The sequence below is a fragment of the Mesoplodon mirus genome (assembly GCF_964341445.2).
Source record: "Mesoplodon mirus genome assembly, chromosome: 3".
Classification (NCBI taxonomy): Eukaryota; Metazoa; Chordata; class Mammalia; order Artiodactyla; family Ziphiidae; genus Mesoplodon; species Mesoplodon mirus.
The window spans coordinates 49,276,806-49,292,735 of record NC_138978.1 but is presented as its reverse complement, the minus strand read 5'-3'; the positions used below and the strand labels follow the sequence as shown (position 1 = coordinate 49,292,735).

Genomic DNA, 15,930 nt, shown 5'->3' with positions numbered 1-15,930 from the left:
CTCAAGACAAATATGAAGAGAATGGAGGGAGCATTTCCCTAGAAAATAAGAGAGTGGGATGGCTCTGGGTGATGTCCATTAGCACAGTGGTTCTCAAACTTGTCCCTAGAACAGCAATATCAGCATCACCTGAGAACTCATTAGAAATGGAAGTTCCCAGGCCCCACTCCAGGCTTACTGAATCAGAAGCTCTGGCGTGGGGCAAGCCCTCCAAGTGAGGCTAATGCCCGCTCAAGTTTGAAAAACCACTGCCTGAGAGAAATGAGACAGTGGGAGTGGGTGCGAGTCCCTGGTAGAAAAAAAAAGAGGTGGGATTGGCTCCCTCAGAGAATCAGTTCCCGGGGGGAAGGAGAACTTGGGGCTGCCTGCAGAGTTAGGAGAGGGTTCCCTGCTTCTCACTGTGTATCCCCTACGCAGACCCACTCACCCAGGTTCCCAGAATCATCTGGGAGGCCTTTATGCCTATCCGCTTGGGAGACGGCAAGAATGGTGGTTGGTTGATGGGTTTGCGTTCCTTCTCTGGAGGAAGCCACGTACTGGGACCAGATGTGGCCTAGAGGTGAGGAACAAAAGCTGAAAGCTTGGCGAGGTCTGGCGGTGGTCAGCCTGGGGCCAGGCCTGATGAGGGCTCCGGGCAGCTGACCTCACCCCCCTGGCAGCCCAGAGACTTGAGCCAAGGATGGTGGGAGGTACCTGGCCACCTCCCAACTTACCAGGAGCCCATCCTCTGGGGGTGAAGGGGCCCAGCGGGACTCTCATGACCCCTGCCACCCACTCTATGCCCACCCATCAGCCTGAAGCCTCTTTCCAGGTTCCCAAGGGCCCTCCCGGTCTGGCAGGGTCCAGAGAGGTGCTCCAGACCCCAGTCTGGGGAGCAAAAGCCACACGGACTTTGCAGCTAAATGAGCTGGGCTCCAATCTTGGCTCCTTCTCCCCTTTGCTGGGAGCCTGGGCAAATCCCTTCCTATCTCTGGACCTCAGTTTCCTTTCATGAAATGCAAGAGACAATCCCTCCCTCCAGGGGGCTGAAAGGTGCCCGCCCCAGAGCAGGTATTCAGGAAATGTGGGTACCCTTTTTCATTCCCCTGGACACGCCTACCTTCCCAAGCCCTTAGCAGTTCCCTCCCTGGGTGGGCAGAACCTGCTTGGGGGTCGACTAATGTCCAGAGCCTACTCAGATGACTGGCTGCCGAGCCCCCAGAAAGGAGCCCACCACTCCCCTAAATAGAACAGGTGTGCGGCTTTCTGTCGGACAGACCCCTTATTCACACTTGGTCCCGCTCCAGTCTTCCCCTCATCCTCTCTAAAGGGGAGGGAGGGGCAGAGGTCAATGCCCGCTGGGCACTTCCCGGGTGCCAGGCTCCATGCTATAGGCTCTAGTATTAACCTTATTGAATTCTCACAGCCACCTGGTCACGCTCACGGGACAAGCATGTAAACCAAGGCTCAGAGAGTGACAGACACTGATCCAATGTGACTAGTAAGTACAATGCCAGGATTGGGAACCAGGTGAGTCTGGTACCCAAGGGTGAGCTTTCGGCTGAGATAGCCACTTCCACCCCACCCTGCCCCCGCAGGAAAGCCCCCTTCCAAGAGAAGAAGGAAGGAAGGCCATAGGGGGACAGTGACTAGTTTGGGGGGACACTGGCTAAGTGTGGCCCAATAAATTCTTTCTGGAGGGGCTTCTGGGTTGTGGGGAACTTTTGAAAAAACTCCACGCTTCTTATTGTGACATGAGTTAAGTTCTTCCACGAAGCTCTTGAAATTCATCAGTTCCCTGGGCCGTTTTTTTCTGAGAAACAGAGGAGGAAAAAGAATATGTTATGTCAGGAAAAGCGAGAGCTGCGATTCTGGACCCTTACCACAATCAGAGACAAGCAGTTGTCCAATGAGGCATCTCTCTCCCCAATGCCTGCCACTGTCTCATGGCCAGGCCAGTCCACCCTGACCTGGGCGACAGAGATGAAGCCCCCCAGCCAGGGGTGGGGTGAGTCTGATGGGGTGTCTAACAGCCCCTCCTCCGTGCAGTGCCCTGCAGCCCAGCTTGCCTTCATCCATTTCTTCTTTCTTTCACTTGTTTCGTGGACATTTACTGAGTCAGGCACTGTTCTGAGCAGGAGCGATAGTTCAAATATTTAAAAACCGGTGTGACGGGGGAACACTCAGGATTCTTAGGGCAGCAAAACTACTCTGTATGATACTATAATGGTGGATACATGCTATTATATATTTGTCCAAACCCATTGAATGTACAACACCAAGAGTGAACCCTAATGTAAACCATGGACTTTCGGTGATAATAATGTGTCAATGTAGATTCACTGATTGTAAGAAATGTTCCCCTCTGGTGCTGATTTTTTTTTCTTTTTCTTTTTTTTTTTTTTTTTGCGGTACGCGGGCCTCTCACCGTTGTGGCCTCTCCCGTTGCGGAGCACAGGCTCCGGACGTGCAGGCTCAGCGGCTATGGCTCACGGGCCCAGCCACTCTGCGGCATGTGGGATCTTCCTGGACTGGGGCATGAACCCGTGTCCCCTGCATCGGCAGGTGGACTCTCAACCACTACGCCACCAGGGAAGCCCTGGTGCTGATTACTGATAGTGGGGGCCTGGGCATGTAGCGGGGACAGAGGGAACATGAGAGCCCTGTACTTTCTGCTCAGTTTTGCTGTGAACCTAAAACTGCTCTTTAAAATGTCTATTTTTTTAGATAACGCAAAATAATATCCTGTGGCCTGGGCATTGGCTCTAGGGCCTACGGAGCGTCTGAGGCCCCTGCTATGCTGGCAGGACACCTTAGTAGCTGGTCATGGGGAGGCCTGGGAAGCCCCAGGGAGGAGCCAGGTTGCAGGGCTCATTCAGTGGCTATTTACCAGCTGGTCCCAAAGAATTTCAACATTTCACCACCCCTGCTTCCTAGTGCTCCTGATGCCTTTACCACGGCACCCACTCCCTGCTAACATTCTATATTGTTTTCACTTGCGATTGTGTTTCTTTTTGCACTAGAAAGTAAGCACTTACTAGAAAGTAAGCACCACTGGGGCAGGTTCCTCTGCACCTAGAAGATTACCTGGCCCAAGGCACACAAGAGTGAAGGCACAGTAGAGACAAAATAAACAGTTAGACAAATACTTAAGTCCAATTACTATGAAAGCAAAGCCCACGGTGCTAGGGATCCCACAACATGAATTTGACTGGCACAGGAAAGGGGGGCATCAAGCTAAAATTCTACCTCAGCTTCCCCTCCCAACCCTCCAGTTCTCTGCCACTAACCCAGTCAGCTTAGCTGGGTCCGAGATGGCTGGGAAGTGTCTCCAAAACAGCAGGACACCCAGGCCTGTACCATCCAGGTCCCTGCAGGCCTGGCAGCCTGTCTCCCATCCAGGCCTGGCCCTGGGGCCCCCTGCACCTCCCCTGCAATTCGTGCTGGTACAGAGGAGAGGGGACTGGAGGTGAAGCCAGACAGATGCCATGGGGTTCAATCCCGGCTCTGCCCCTACCAGCTGCGTGGCTAGCCTCAGTCTCCTCCTCTAACACAGGGTGCCTTACCCTGCCCTAGCTGGGAAGAGGGAGTGAGCAGGCTATGGGAAGTGTCCTGCGCAGAGCCTAGCACACAGGCTGCTGTGGATAGGTGAGGCCTGATTTCCTGCCAGGGAAGGCATAGCCCGCCTGGGTACACACCTGCACAGAGTAATGTCCATAAGGCTGGAGCTTGCTTCGGTCACCAAAGTGTCATAGAGGCCTCAGGTGCCCATGGATCATGCCAGGTACGCCTCGATGCCACTTTTGAAGGTGTAGGTGCCCAGTGCCAGACTGCTCCCCTGGAACAGAGCACAGAGCACAATCCCTGCAGGTCCATCACCCCCTCGGGGCCTCGGTTTCCCCATCTGCCCTGGAGTCCCCCCACCCAGGTCTGCACAGGAAGGTGGGCGAGGCCTGGCCAGGGTAGGGGGCTACCTGATGAGCCAAGGGGGGCTGTTTGTTGGTCATCCTGCACATGAGGCCCTTGGAATGAGACCAGTTCCAGGCACTCTCCTCCAGCTTCGTGTATGGGTTGCCCTTCTCCCCATAATTTCCAGGGCCTGGATAGTAGTTCTGGGGGCAAGAGGGAGGGACATAAAAGCCGTTAGTCCGAGGCCTTGTGCTTCTGAGTGCACCTGAGGAAGAGATGTCCCCCCGAGGGTAACGGGATTTTCAGAGCCCCTGTGTGTTAACTGCCCCCCAGACACACAGCACTGTGGGCCTGTGAGCCTCTGCCCCTGCTCAGACCTTCAGTTTCAAGTTCAGACTTCACTGGGGCCCCACTGGTCAGTCCAACTTACCCCTCACTCTTCCCTTCCTACATCTGACGCCTCAGCCAAAGTGAGGTCCTTGCTGGTCCCCAAACCTATGCCATCCTGGCCACCTCCTTGCCTTTGCTTGCTTGTGCCATTACTGCCACCCAAAATGCCCTTCCTGCCTTCTTGGCCTTGGAAAATTCTTCTAATCCTGCAAAGCCAGCTTGAATGTCATCTCTCCTGGGAATGAAGCCTTCCTTCCCTGATCACCCCAGACAGCTGCTTGCTTTGGTGGTCTCGGAAATCCCAACCATTACACCCCTGTGATATAGCCCTACGTTTACATGAATGGGTTTCCCACTGGGCTGTGAACAGTGCTGCGACCTGGAGGGATCTGGAGTCCTGGGTTCGAGTCCTGACTCCACTGCTTCCTAGCTGAGTGACCTTGGGCATGCCACTTAATCCTTCTTAGCCTCATGGCCCACATTTCAAGCACAGGGACAGTAGAACTTTCTTCCAAGGTAATGAGGATGATATGAAATAACGTCTATAAAGCCTCCTGCACGTGCCCAGCCCATAGTGGGTGCCAACACCTAATAAGTCAGGGTGGGGTGGCTGTCTTGGTGGGGCGGGGTAGGAGAGAAAGATGTAGGAGAGGTTGAGAACTGTGGCTGGAATGAGCATCTGGAGCCTCGACTGCCAGGGTCGGAAATATGGCCTTTGTAGGTGGAATGAGAAGAGCCACCCTGCAGTACAGGTGGGTGAGTGGGTAGCCATCTTTGGGTCATGACCAGGCAGGATGTTTTCTGCTGCTTTGCACCTTTTAGCCACACGGGATCGCTGCCACTCCACAGATGGCTCGGCCCTGCCTACCTCCAGTCCCTGGAACCTCCCAGGACGCAGCCCGGAACCAGACCTGAGAGAGAGGGTGGGTAGTCAGGCTGTGGCAGGCATCAGATTCGTTCACCCTCAGAGGAACCAGAATGCACATTGCCTCCTTCCAGGGCCCAGGGTTTCCAGGTACGTTCAGGAGAAAAGCCCCAAAGTAGGAAAGTGGGTCTCAACATCATGTGCTGGCTGCTTTACTCGCCTTAATATCTTGGTCCTAGAGACATCCTGATGAGATCAAATCAGTGCCGCTTGCAATCAATAGATGGGGAAACTGAGTCTCAGAGAGGCAAACCTTGTGTCCAAGGTCCCACCTCCAGAAAGGGGCAGCACAAGGGTTCTAACTTCAAAATCCATGCATGATCCTTCTGAGCTTCTACTGTTTCCCAGGCACTGTGCAGGCACCAGAGGTGGGAGAGAAATAAGCCCCACGGTGTCTAGGGAGACCTCAGAAGTGAGGGTTATAACAAAGGGGCGGAGCTGCTGATCCCGGAGCTCCACAGACCAGGAGGAGCCCAGTGCCAGCACTCTGTCGGCAAAGCCTCATCTCTCCCTTCAAACCTTCAGGTTCAGAGGTGCAGTAACACACCTGGGCTGATGTGAACACCCCTGACTTTAGCTAGAATGTTATGTTTCAGGGCTTCTGGGACCCAGGCAGGAGTGCTTAATTCTGGGGAAAGTGGGAATTGTCACAAGATTTTTTTTTAGGTGGATCTTGAAGAAAGAGTCATCTTCCCAGAAGATGAAGGACAGGTGTCCCAGTTAGAGGGAGCCATAAGAGCACCTTTGAGACAGTTGAGAAAGGTATACTGGGAAGAGAATGGGAAGGCCCTGAAGGCCAAGCGAGGCATCCAGACTTGATTCTGAGGCATGAGGACACTTAGGAAGGCGACTGGGGCAATAGTAGGTGACCAGGAAATCAGTCCTGGGGGCGCCCCTGGGCAGGGGGCGTGTGGCTTAGGCTTGGGCAGAGGTCAAGGGGGTGGAAGGAGGAGGATGGGAGACAGAAGCACAGACCCCCCGTGACTACAGGGGAACAAGGTGCCCATGGGTTTCTGGCTCTGGCCTTTGGGCGGTGCCATTGCCCAGGAAGAGCAGGCCTGTGGGAGATGCTGACATGGCAGGAGGGGGGCATGCAGAGTTTGAGAAGCCTGGAGGACCCCGGTGTGGGGATCTGAAGCCATGTGCATGGAGCCTGGCTGCGCAAGAGAGAACACCCCACAGAGGGTGGTGGGGAGGGCAGGGCCTGGGAAAGAGAAGCCATGGAGGGAGGCTGGCGGAGGAGCTCCAAGGACACAGAGCCCAGTGTCCCCAAAGCCAAGGGAGGGCAGAGCTTACTAGGAGGAGGATGGAGGCAGAGCCCAGTGCCAGCAGAGAAGGCACTGGCTTTGCAGGGGTGTGCTTCAACAGCCCATCCGCTCTGGGGAAGGATTCACAGGACCCAAAGCAGGCACCCACAGCTTTGGCACTGGCACTGGGGAGGCCCCCATGGAGAAGTCAGCACCCTGCACAGGTGGCATTTGTAGGCCTGTCCCACCCACACTGGCCAGAGGAGGCCATCAGGGTCCCAGCCCAGAGCACGATGACAGCTGAGAAAGTCAGGCCTTGGATGTGAGCTCCCCCGGGGCTGCCTTCTGCCCACTGGGGCAGTGCCACCTCCTTGAACTTTCTGTCCAGCCCTGAACCCAGGAGAGTGGCTCGGAGAAATCCCTCAGGGCCCAGTGAGGTTACTGCAGGAGCAGATGTGGGGACCAGAGAGGAGAACAGACAGCTGGAACGGAGGGACAGGCCGTGGGACCTTCACCCTGCTCAGCCAACCCTCACAGATGCTCCAGCACTGGGGACCGGGCACAGGAGGAAACAGACAGCATCTGATTTGCTCCCCCAACTCCTCTGCCTTCAGTGGGGCTGGGCTCTGCCATTAGATCCTGTCCTCCACAGATGGTCAAGGAACAATCCAAGTGAGCCCAGCCTACGGGTCAAGTGCAGCTGTTATGTGTGGACACCTTGGACTCAATCCTGCCTCTGCCGCTTAGGAGCTCTGTGACCTTGGGCAGTCACTTAACCTCTCTGTGCTCGTTTCTGTCTGTAAAGTGGCGATGATAGTGCCTGCTTCACAGGGTTGTGGTGAGGATTACATTAATTAGTACACTCAAGTGCCTAGAACAGTGCCTGGCACATGGCAAGTGCTGCATTAAGTGTCAGCTATTATTACTTTAGACTTGAAGGTGAGCACTCATCTTTCAGTGCCTCCAGGCAGCCCCTCTCCCCACAGTGCAGTTACAGCTTCTGCACCTGAGGATGCATGTGCACGTCCCCTGAACGTGGCAAGGAGTAATTCCCAGGCTCCATAGAAGGTTTCACAGTGGTGAGGTGTGGAGGAGAGGCCCTGGCTTGGGGTTTGCCCATTTGGCCCACTGGGGCAAGATGTTCATCCTCTCTGAGCCTCCAGGGCCTCGTCTGGAGTGGTTATAAAAAATTAGAGTGAGGTGCTTCCCTGGTGGTGCAGTGGTTGAGGGTCCGCCTGCCGATGCAGGGGACACGGGTTTGTGCCCCGGTCCGGGAAGATCCCACATGCCGCAGAGCGGCTGGGCCCGTGAGCCATGGCCGCTGAGCCTGGGTGTCCGGAGCCTGTGCTCCGCAACGGCAGAGGCCACAACAGTGAGAGGCCCGTGTGAAGAGAGAAAAAAAAAAAAATTAGAGTGTTTTGGAGAACCAGTACTTAGTAGGCAGGCGTGGGCTTAGTCCACAAAGACTTATCATGTGTCTACTATGTGCCAGGTGCTGCTAGGACCTGGGGATTCTTCAGCAAACCAACCGGGCAGATGTGGTCCACCCCCGGGGGCTGCTGTGCGCTGGGGGAGAGACACTGAACCCACAGCCACAATCGGGGCTCCTGGGAAAGGGAGATGGCACCTCATGGGGTCAGGTCAGACCTCGGAGCTGAGAGCTGAGGGATGAGCAGGGGGTCCTTAGGTGAAGGGGCCGCTGGGGGTGGAATGGCACTTCTGGTAGAGGGGAGAGCAGGAGCAAAGCACAGGGCGAGTGCTTTGCCTCACTTTGAGGAGTGAGGAGGGCAAGGGTGTCCAGCCCAGAGAGCATGAGGGGCAGGGGAGGAGGGGCAGCACTGGCAGTGTGGGCGTGACTCCTGCCTTTGCCTGCACAACCCTATGGAGCCTGAACCCCACTCATCCTGACCCACACCGATGCCACGGCAGCCCTCCCGCCACCCCCACCTCTCACTACAGTCACCGCCCATCTGGATGCCTCCGACCCCTTCCCCCACAAGCATGTCACTCAGTACCCATCACCCCCATCAAAACCCTCCTCCGCTGTCCTCCCACAGCACCTGGAATCAAACCCAAGGCCCTCACCTTGCCAGAAGGGCCTCATGTCCTGGTCCTCACCCCTCTGCTCTTGCCTCCTCCCCCCTCACTCACAGATTCCGTGAGTCTCCATTGCTCACCTACCGTTCGTTTTGCTCAAATGCCACCTCCTCCCAGAGGTCTTCCCTGACTACCCTATAAATGGCACCTCATCATTCGCCATCTCTCCCTGTCTCGTTTTTCCTCATGGCCCTTATTACATGTGATTTGCTTCTCTGTACCGTTGTTTCTACCACTAGGACCACAGCTCCATGAGGGCAGGGACCTTGTCTTCATCACTGCTAGATCCCCAGGGCCTGGAACAGTATGTGGCACTAGAGGGCGCTCAAACCATTATTTGCTGGATGGCTGGATGGCTATAGATATGGAGGAGTTTGTTGAGCTCCTAATGTATGCCTGGCTCTGTGCCAGGGACTCAAAGATGAACCAGACCCATCCCTGCCCGCAGGGAGATCCTGGTCTGGTGGGGGAGATGCAGAAACCTACGACAGCCAGTGGGCTGAAAGCTGTGGCACTGGAAAGCAGAGGGGCTGTGGGGTCCCAGAGGGGAGGCTGGCCAAGCCTGGGAAGAAGAACGGTAGGAGAAAGGGTGCTTCCAGCCACACCCAGGCTGCAAGCTCTTCGGACAGAGCAGAGGGTAGGAGGGATCCCACTCCGTGTATGAGAACACCTACCCCAATGAGTCCTCGGAAGCGAACCTCCCCGGAGCTGAGCAGCCCCCGGGTGCTGCCCGGTTTCTCCTGCAACTCTTCTAAGAAGTCTTTGGAGCTGTAGGAGCCAGGCCCCAGCTCTTCCTTCTGCCCCCAGAGGAGAGAGCAGAGGTGAAAACTTTACACTTGGGAGTGTCCACCTGGGCAGGAGCCCAGGCAAGGATGTGTTCCTTAAAGGATGAGCTCTACCTGGGCCTGGGAGGACACTGCAGGCCACCCTGGGGGCAGGCAGGACCGGGCAGGAGGACCTGGCACCAGCGGTAGGGCAGGGTGGGGCCCCAGGGGCCTCACCTGCTGCCGCTTCTCTTTCAGGATGGCCCGGTACTGGAAGCGGGGCAGCTGCGTCAGCCGGCTGGCTTCCTGGGCCTTGGCGCAGCCTGTGCCCACCTCCTTCTTCAACTTCTTGACGCTGAAGCAGGTCTCCTTGCAGCCATAGGTCCCAGGTCCTATGTGGGACTGAGTCAGAGCACAGTCTGAATGAGGCCAGCCGCACCCACCAGTCCACCCACAGAGCAAGTCCTCGCCAAGCTGTCACCCTGACCTGGGAGTGGACAGGCAATACCCCTTGGGGGGCCCCTCTCCCAGCCCCGAGCCTGGCCCTCAAGGTGCAGCCATGGCGTCCTCTGTCACTGGCCCCCTTACACTTCATAGAGGGCCCGCAGCCAGTCTGTGCAAGACCTGCAAGTGGAACCCAGGTCTCTGTGGATCCGACCCATGCTGTTTTCACTACAGTCCTGCGTTTATCAAACACATCGAGGCCGCAGCTCTGAGTCAAGCTCTGAGCTGTGGGCTGAGGTCACGGAGGGGTGTGAGGCATGCCCCTTACACAGATCAGCTCATCTGTCACGGGGAGGGACTCGGAGGGGCAGTGGCCAGACCACGTGGGAGACTCGGGAGGCTATGCAAACTCACCACGTCCACAGAGTAAACCCTGCAGTACGGGGCCTCCCTGAAGGTGCTGAACTTCTTCTGGTTGGGATAGACAGCAGAGACGTCAAACCTGGGAGGGACACATGCCCAGAGAGAGGCACCCAGCCCTGATGAGGGCAGTTCTGGGTGGTGGGGGAGTTAGCATCCCACGGGAGGTGACTTGGGAGCTGGCCCATGAAGGCTGAGGCCAGGGCTGCCGCCTCCTCAGGGTCTTCGTCCTTCCAGGTTCCCTCTCCCTAGATTCCACCCTTGTCTGGTCCCCTAACCCACTGCTGGGAACCTTTACTCAAAATCACCTTCTCAGTGCAACCACCGGCCGCCCCACCCCCTGCACTCGCAGGCTCCTCCTCCCCACTTCCTTTTTCTCCACAGCCCTTATCACTAGCCAACATTTTATATCTTTTTCTTTTTTTGTTTATTATCCACTCCCACCTCCCCTCCCATATGAAGGCAAGCTCATGAGCAAGGGCTTTGCTGTTTTGTTCACTATTTTATCCCCAGATGCTAGAACTGTGCCTGGCACATTGTAGGTGATATATATATATATCACCTATCACATATATATATATACCACCTATGATATGATACATATATCATAGGTGGTATGTATATATATGATATACACATGATATATGTCATACATATGAATGAAGAAAGACACCTGGGCTGAAATCCCATGACTTTTGGGCTGAGTGACCTACTATGGGCCAGGCCACTCGGCCTCCCTGAGCAGCACATAGTAGGTGCTTCTGAAATGATTTTAAATAACTTAATAACGGTAGTAAAAGACTCTGGGCCGGGAAGTGAGGCAGGCAGAAGAGGTATAGAAAGTCCCGCCCCCACCCCTCACTGCCAGCCCTACGCCCCCCCGAAGGGAGCGCCCGTGAACCAGTTGGTGGCCATGGCGCTGGCCCGCTGCAGGCCAGACCGGCTTCTGCCACCGCCGCCACCGCTGCCACGGCAACCCAGGCCTTGCGATTTGTGACCGCCACAGACCTGTGCGTTGCGTGTTTGCCCACGCTGCGCCCCTGCAGGCACACCCGCAGGGTCCCCGACTTTTCCATTCGGCTATGCACATTTTCATTGCTGCCTTGCCAGACATCCTTCCCTGAGCCCAGCAGATTTAATGGCCCCTCGCGGTGGTTAATACGGATGCCATTTGGTTGGGTTTTAGAGTCATTTGTTGAGGAACCGTTTCTGATTTCTTGCTTTATGGCAGAGCCCTGCGCAGGGCCTGGTGGAGCGCAAAGGCCTCTTGATGTTCACCTTATGCTGGTGGGACCAGTGAGACACACAGAAAGGGCTCAACTTAGGCAAAGGGCAATCCATTCCTTCTCCACTCTGGGGAGGGGAGGAGGAGAAAGAGGGAACGGGCAAGGGGGGCCAGAGCATGGAGGGCAGGAATAAGGTGGTCAGGAGAGAGGTAGGATTGCAGGGATGGTGTCAGGACTCATTCCCACCCCAGTTACCTGGACACCCACTCAGGGCAGACATTGTGCAGGGTGCCTGGGACCCAGATATGGTCCCTTCCCGGAGAGTCCAGTGGGGGAAACAATGACTACACAGTGTGACCAGGTCAGTGTGATAGGGAGGCCTCTGACCCAGACTGTGGGTGTGTAAGTCCGGGAAGGCTTCCTGGAGGAGGAGAATTCCAAACTCAACATTGAAGAGTGTGTGTGGTTTGCTAGGTAAAGAAAGGGGTTGAGGGTATGTGCCCCCAACAAGTCATGGTCAGCTCTCTCCTCTCATCCTGCCTTATCTCCCACCAATGCCCCACAGTTGTGCTACAGACTGTCTAATATCATCTCCCACGATTGCCTTTGATCCCCCCAAGGGTTTTAGGCTAAGGTAGGGCAAAGGGCCATACGCCATTTGACGATGACAAGACTGAAACCAGAGAGAAACAGGACCTTCCCGGGGGGTCCTGCATCCAGCCTGTGGTGGAAATGGATTACCAGGACAGTGGGTCTCCTTCCAGGCCCCACCCAATATCCTTCTGACATCCCAATATAGCATTTAAGCCATGAGCTGGACTCACGGGCCCCAGGCTGGTAGGCACATTTTCACAGTTGGCAGAGCATCCACCCTGCACTGCTGAGCTGAAGGTCAGAGGCATCAGGCCTTGGGAACACACACAGAATAGCCACGCCAGGCCATCCAAACATGGACTTTGCCCCTTCCCAACCATGCGACCTTGGGCAAGTCACTTCCTTCTCTGATTCTCAACTTTGTTACCTATAAAATAAAGCCAGTGGGCTTCCCTGGTGGCGCAGTGGTTGAGAGTCCGCCTGCCGATGCAGGGGACACGGGTTCGTGCCACGGTCTGGGAGGGTCCCACATGCCGCGGAGCGGCTTGGCCTGTGACCCATGGCCGTTGAGCCTGCGTGTCCGGAGCCTGTGCTCCGCAACGGGAGAGGCCACAACAGTGAGAGGCCCACATACCGAAAAAATAAAAATAAAAATAAAAATAAAGCCAGTAATCTCTGTATATCCAGACTGCTGTGAAGATTAAATGAGCTAATTTAGGTATGCTCCTGGAACATAGCAGAAGCACAACAAGAGGTCATTCCCAGCCCTTGGAAAGGGAACTTACAGAAGGTCCAGGGGCAGAGAGTGTGTGTCATTCACTCCTGGTGCAGTACGTGGCACATAGTATATGCTCAGCAAATATTTGTTGAGTGACAAGTGAACGAATAAATGAATCTAACCCAACTTCCCAGTAATGCATAAATCTTCAAAGAGAATCATGTTCGAGTCCTAGCCCTGCTGCTTCCTAGCTGGTGGCCTTGGGCAAGTTACCCTCGCTAAGCTTCAATTTCCTTGTCTGTGACATGTGACTGCAGTCTCCTGGAGGAGCTGTTTTGAGGAGTGAGTGACATGTGACTGTGTCCACTACCACATCCTATGTGCTAGGGAGGCCCTGCAACCAGCCCCAGGGCTGCTCAGGTGTTCTCAGGCCCAGCCCTGCCTGGGGCTGCTTTGCTTCTCTCCCATCATGAAAGCCTTGGCTCTGGGACTTATGGAGGAATAACCACAGGATATAGGCCAAGGTTCATTGGACTGGGAGTTCTGGCTGCCAGGCAGCTCAGAGCAGGCCAGAGTGAGTCAGCTCTGCAGCAAGGCAGCCTGCTCTAATCAGCCCAAAGCCTTCCCATCACAGCAACTTACTGATCACAGCAATTAACTCTCTCTTGTAGGTACTATTGCAATCCTCTCCAACCCCTATTATACAGAAGAGGAAACTAAGGATCAGACAGGGAGAGTAACTTGCCCTGGTCACATCTAATGAGCATCACACAGCAGATACAAAGCTCATAACTAAGTTTGCAAGAGTTTCTAACCCATCTTCTAGAGCCATCTATTATGTCAATAAAGTCAAGTTTCTTAGCCAGGATTCAGGCCTCTGTGATGGGGCTATGGCTGCTACCTTATGTCCTCATCTGCTGCCATCTCTTCCCCATGCTCTGTAAGTTTCAGCCACATGGGGCTACTCTGTCCCTAGGCATACCCTGCCCTGGCAAAGCTCTAGCCTTTTCATGTGCCTTTCCTGCTGCTGAAATGCACCGGCAACCTAACGTCCCCATCCAACTCCTACTCATCTCCTCAGAGTCAGATCAAAAGCCAAAGCCACCCATTAGGATGGCCATTATAAAAACAAACAAAAACAAAAACAGAAACAAATTACAAGTGTTGGTAAGGATATAGAGAAATTGGAACACTTGTGTATTGTTGGTGGGAATATAAAATGGTGCAGCTCCTGTGGAAAAAAAAGTATAGCAGTTTTTCAAAAAACTAAACATAGAATTACCATATGACCCAGCAATTCCACTTCTGGGCATATAGCTAAAAGAAGTGAAAGCAGGGACTCAAACAGATATTTGTACACCCATGTTCATAGCAGCATTGTTCCCAACAGCTAAAATGTGGAAACAACCCAAATGTCCACTGATGAATGAATGGATAAACAAAATGTGGTACATACATACAATGGAATATTATTTAACCTTAAAAAGGAAGGAAATTTTGACACAAGTTTACTACATGGATGAACCTTGACATTATGCTCAGTGAAATAAGCCATACACAAAAGAACAAATATTGTATTATTATTCCACTCATATGAGGTACATAAAGTAGTCAAATTCACAGAGACAGAAACCAGAACGACGGTTGCCAGGGCTAGGGGAAGGAGGGCATGGAGAGTTGTTTAATGGGTACAAAGTTTCAGTTTGGGAAGATGAAAAAGTTCTGGAGATGGATGGTAGTGATGGTTGCATAATGTGAATATACTTAATACTACTGAACTGTACAGTTAAAATGGTAAATTTTATGTAAAGTATATGTTATGACAATAAAAAGGGGAGAAAAAAGCCAAACTCCCTGGGAATCTGTCTCTGTTCCTCCCAAGCAGGTCAAGAGCCCAAGTTTCATCTCATGATTACCAGCAATTTATAGTAACAATTTTTAATTAAAAGTTATTAAATTTTACATTTAAAATTACAGGTGAGGGGGCTTCCCTGGTGGCGCAGTGGTTGAGAGTCCGCCTGCCGATGCAGGGGACACAGGTTCGTGCCCCGGTCCGGGAGGACCCCATGTGCTGCGGAGCGGCTGGGCCCATGAGCCATGGCCACTGAGCCTGTGCGTCTGGAGCCTGTGCTCCGCAACGGGGGAGGCCACGGCAGTGAGAGGCCCGCGTACTGCAAAAAAAAAAAAAAAAATTACAGGTGACGGATTTCCCTGGTGGCACAGTGGTTAAGAATCCACCTGCCAATGTAGGGGACACGGGTTCGAGCCCTGGTCCAGGAAGATCGCACATGCCATGGAGCAACAAAGCCCGTGCGCCCCAACTACTGAGCCTGCGCTCTAGAGCCCAGAAGCCACAACTACTGAAGCCCATGCACCTAGAGCCCGTGCTCCACAACAAGAGAAGCCACAGCAATGAGAAGCCCGCGCACCGCTATGAAGAGTAGCCCCCGCTCGCCACAACTAGAGAAAGCCCGTGTGCAGCAACGAAGACCCAGTGCAGCCATAAATAAATAAATAAATAATAAATAAATAAATTACAAGTGAAAAATATCTACAGAATGTTGTTTTAATTTACCTTTTTATTGCTCAAGTCAAATATTTTTTCCAAGTTTACAAATTGGCTCTATTTCCTCTTCTGAAAATGCTGGTCTGTTTTTCAAGAAGATAAAGCAACAGGGTCTCAGGAGCCCAGCCCCAGATGGAATGAGGGGTGGGAGGGACTCAGAAGTTCAGACCTGGGACTTGGTGGTCCAGTGGGTAAGACTCTGTGCTCCCAATGCAGGGGGCCAGGGTTCCATCCCTGGTGGGGGAAGTAGATCCCATACGCATGCTGCAACTAAGAAGTCCACATGCCACAACTAAAAAAAAAAAAAAAAAAAAAAAATCCCACATGCTGCAACTAACACCGGCACAGCCTAAATAAATAAATAAATAAATAAATATTTTAAAAACGAAGAAGTTCAGACCTGCTACAAAATCCAAGTCCTGGAGGACTAGCAGCTTTGTGTCAGGGAGCACAGCCCAATCTTCTGGAGGATGGGGAACTGATGCCAGGCCTGGGGGAAGACTGGCAAGAGCAAGACAACTGGGCCACAGGTGGAACGCAGACTGGGTGGGAGCTGCTAGTTATCCAGAGTGACGTTTACCAGGTTTACCCACCACACCTACGCTAGCCCTGGGGAGGGAATGTCACCCTCATGTCACAGATGAGGAAAGA

At 53.8% G+C, this 15,930-nt stretch overlaps 1 protein-coding gene across 1 annotated transcript; it reads right to left on the bottom strand.

Annotated features, from left to right (window-relative positions):
- Positions 1–399: 399 nt before the first annotated feature.
- Positions 400–10,332, bottom strand: CIMAP2 (ciliary microtubule associated protein 2; the record flags this gene model as incomplete). The annotated part of the gene is given in 10 exon segments (XM_082614710.1): positions 400–553; positions 1,630–1,792; positions 3,676–3,728; positions 3,732–3,757; positions 3,760–3,817; positions 3,954–4,091; positions 9,222–9,344; positions 9,549–9,713; positions 10,170–10,265; positions 10,267–10,332. Coding segments are annotated over 10 exon segments (1,032 nt in total). The 3' UTR covers positions 400–409.
- Between the last annotated feature and the right edge of the window lie 5,598 nt (positions 10,333–15,930).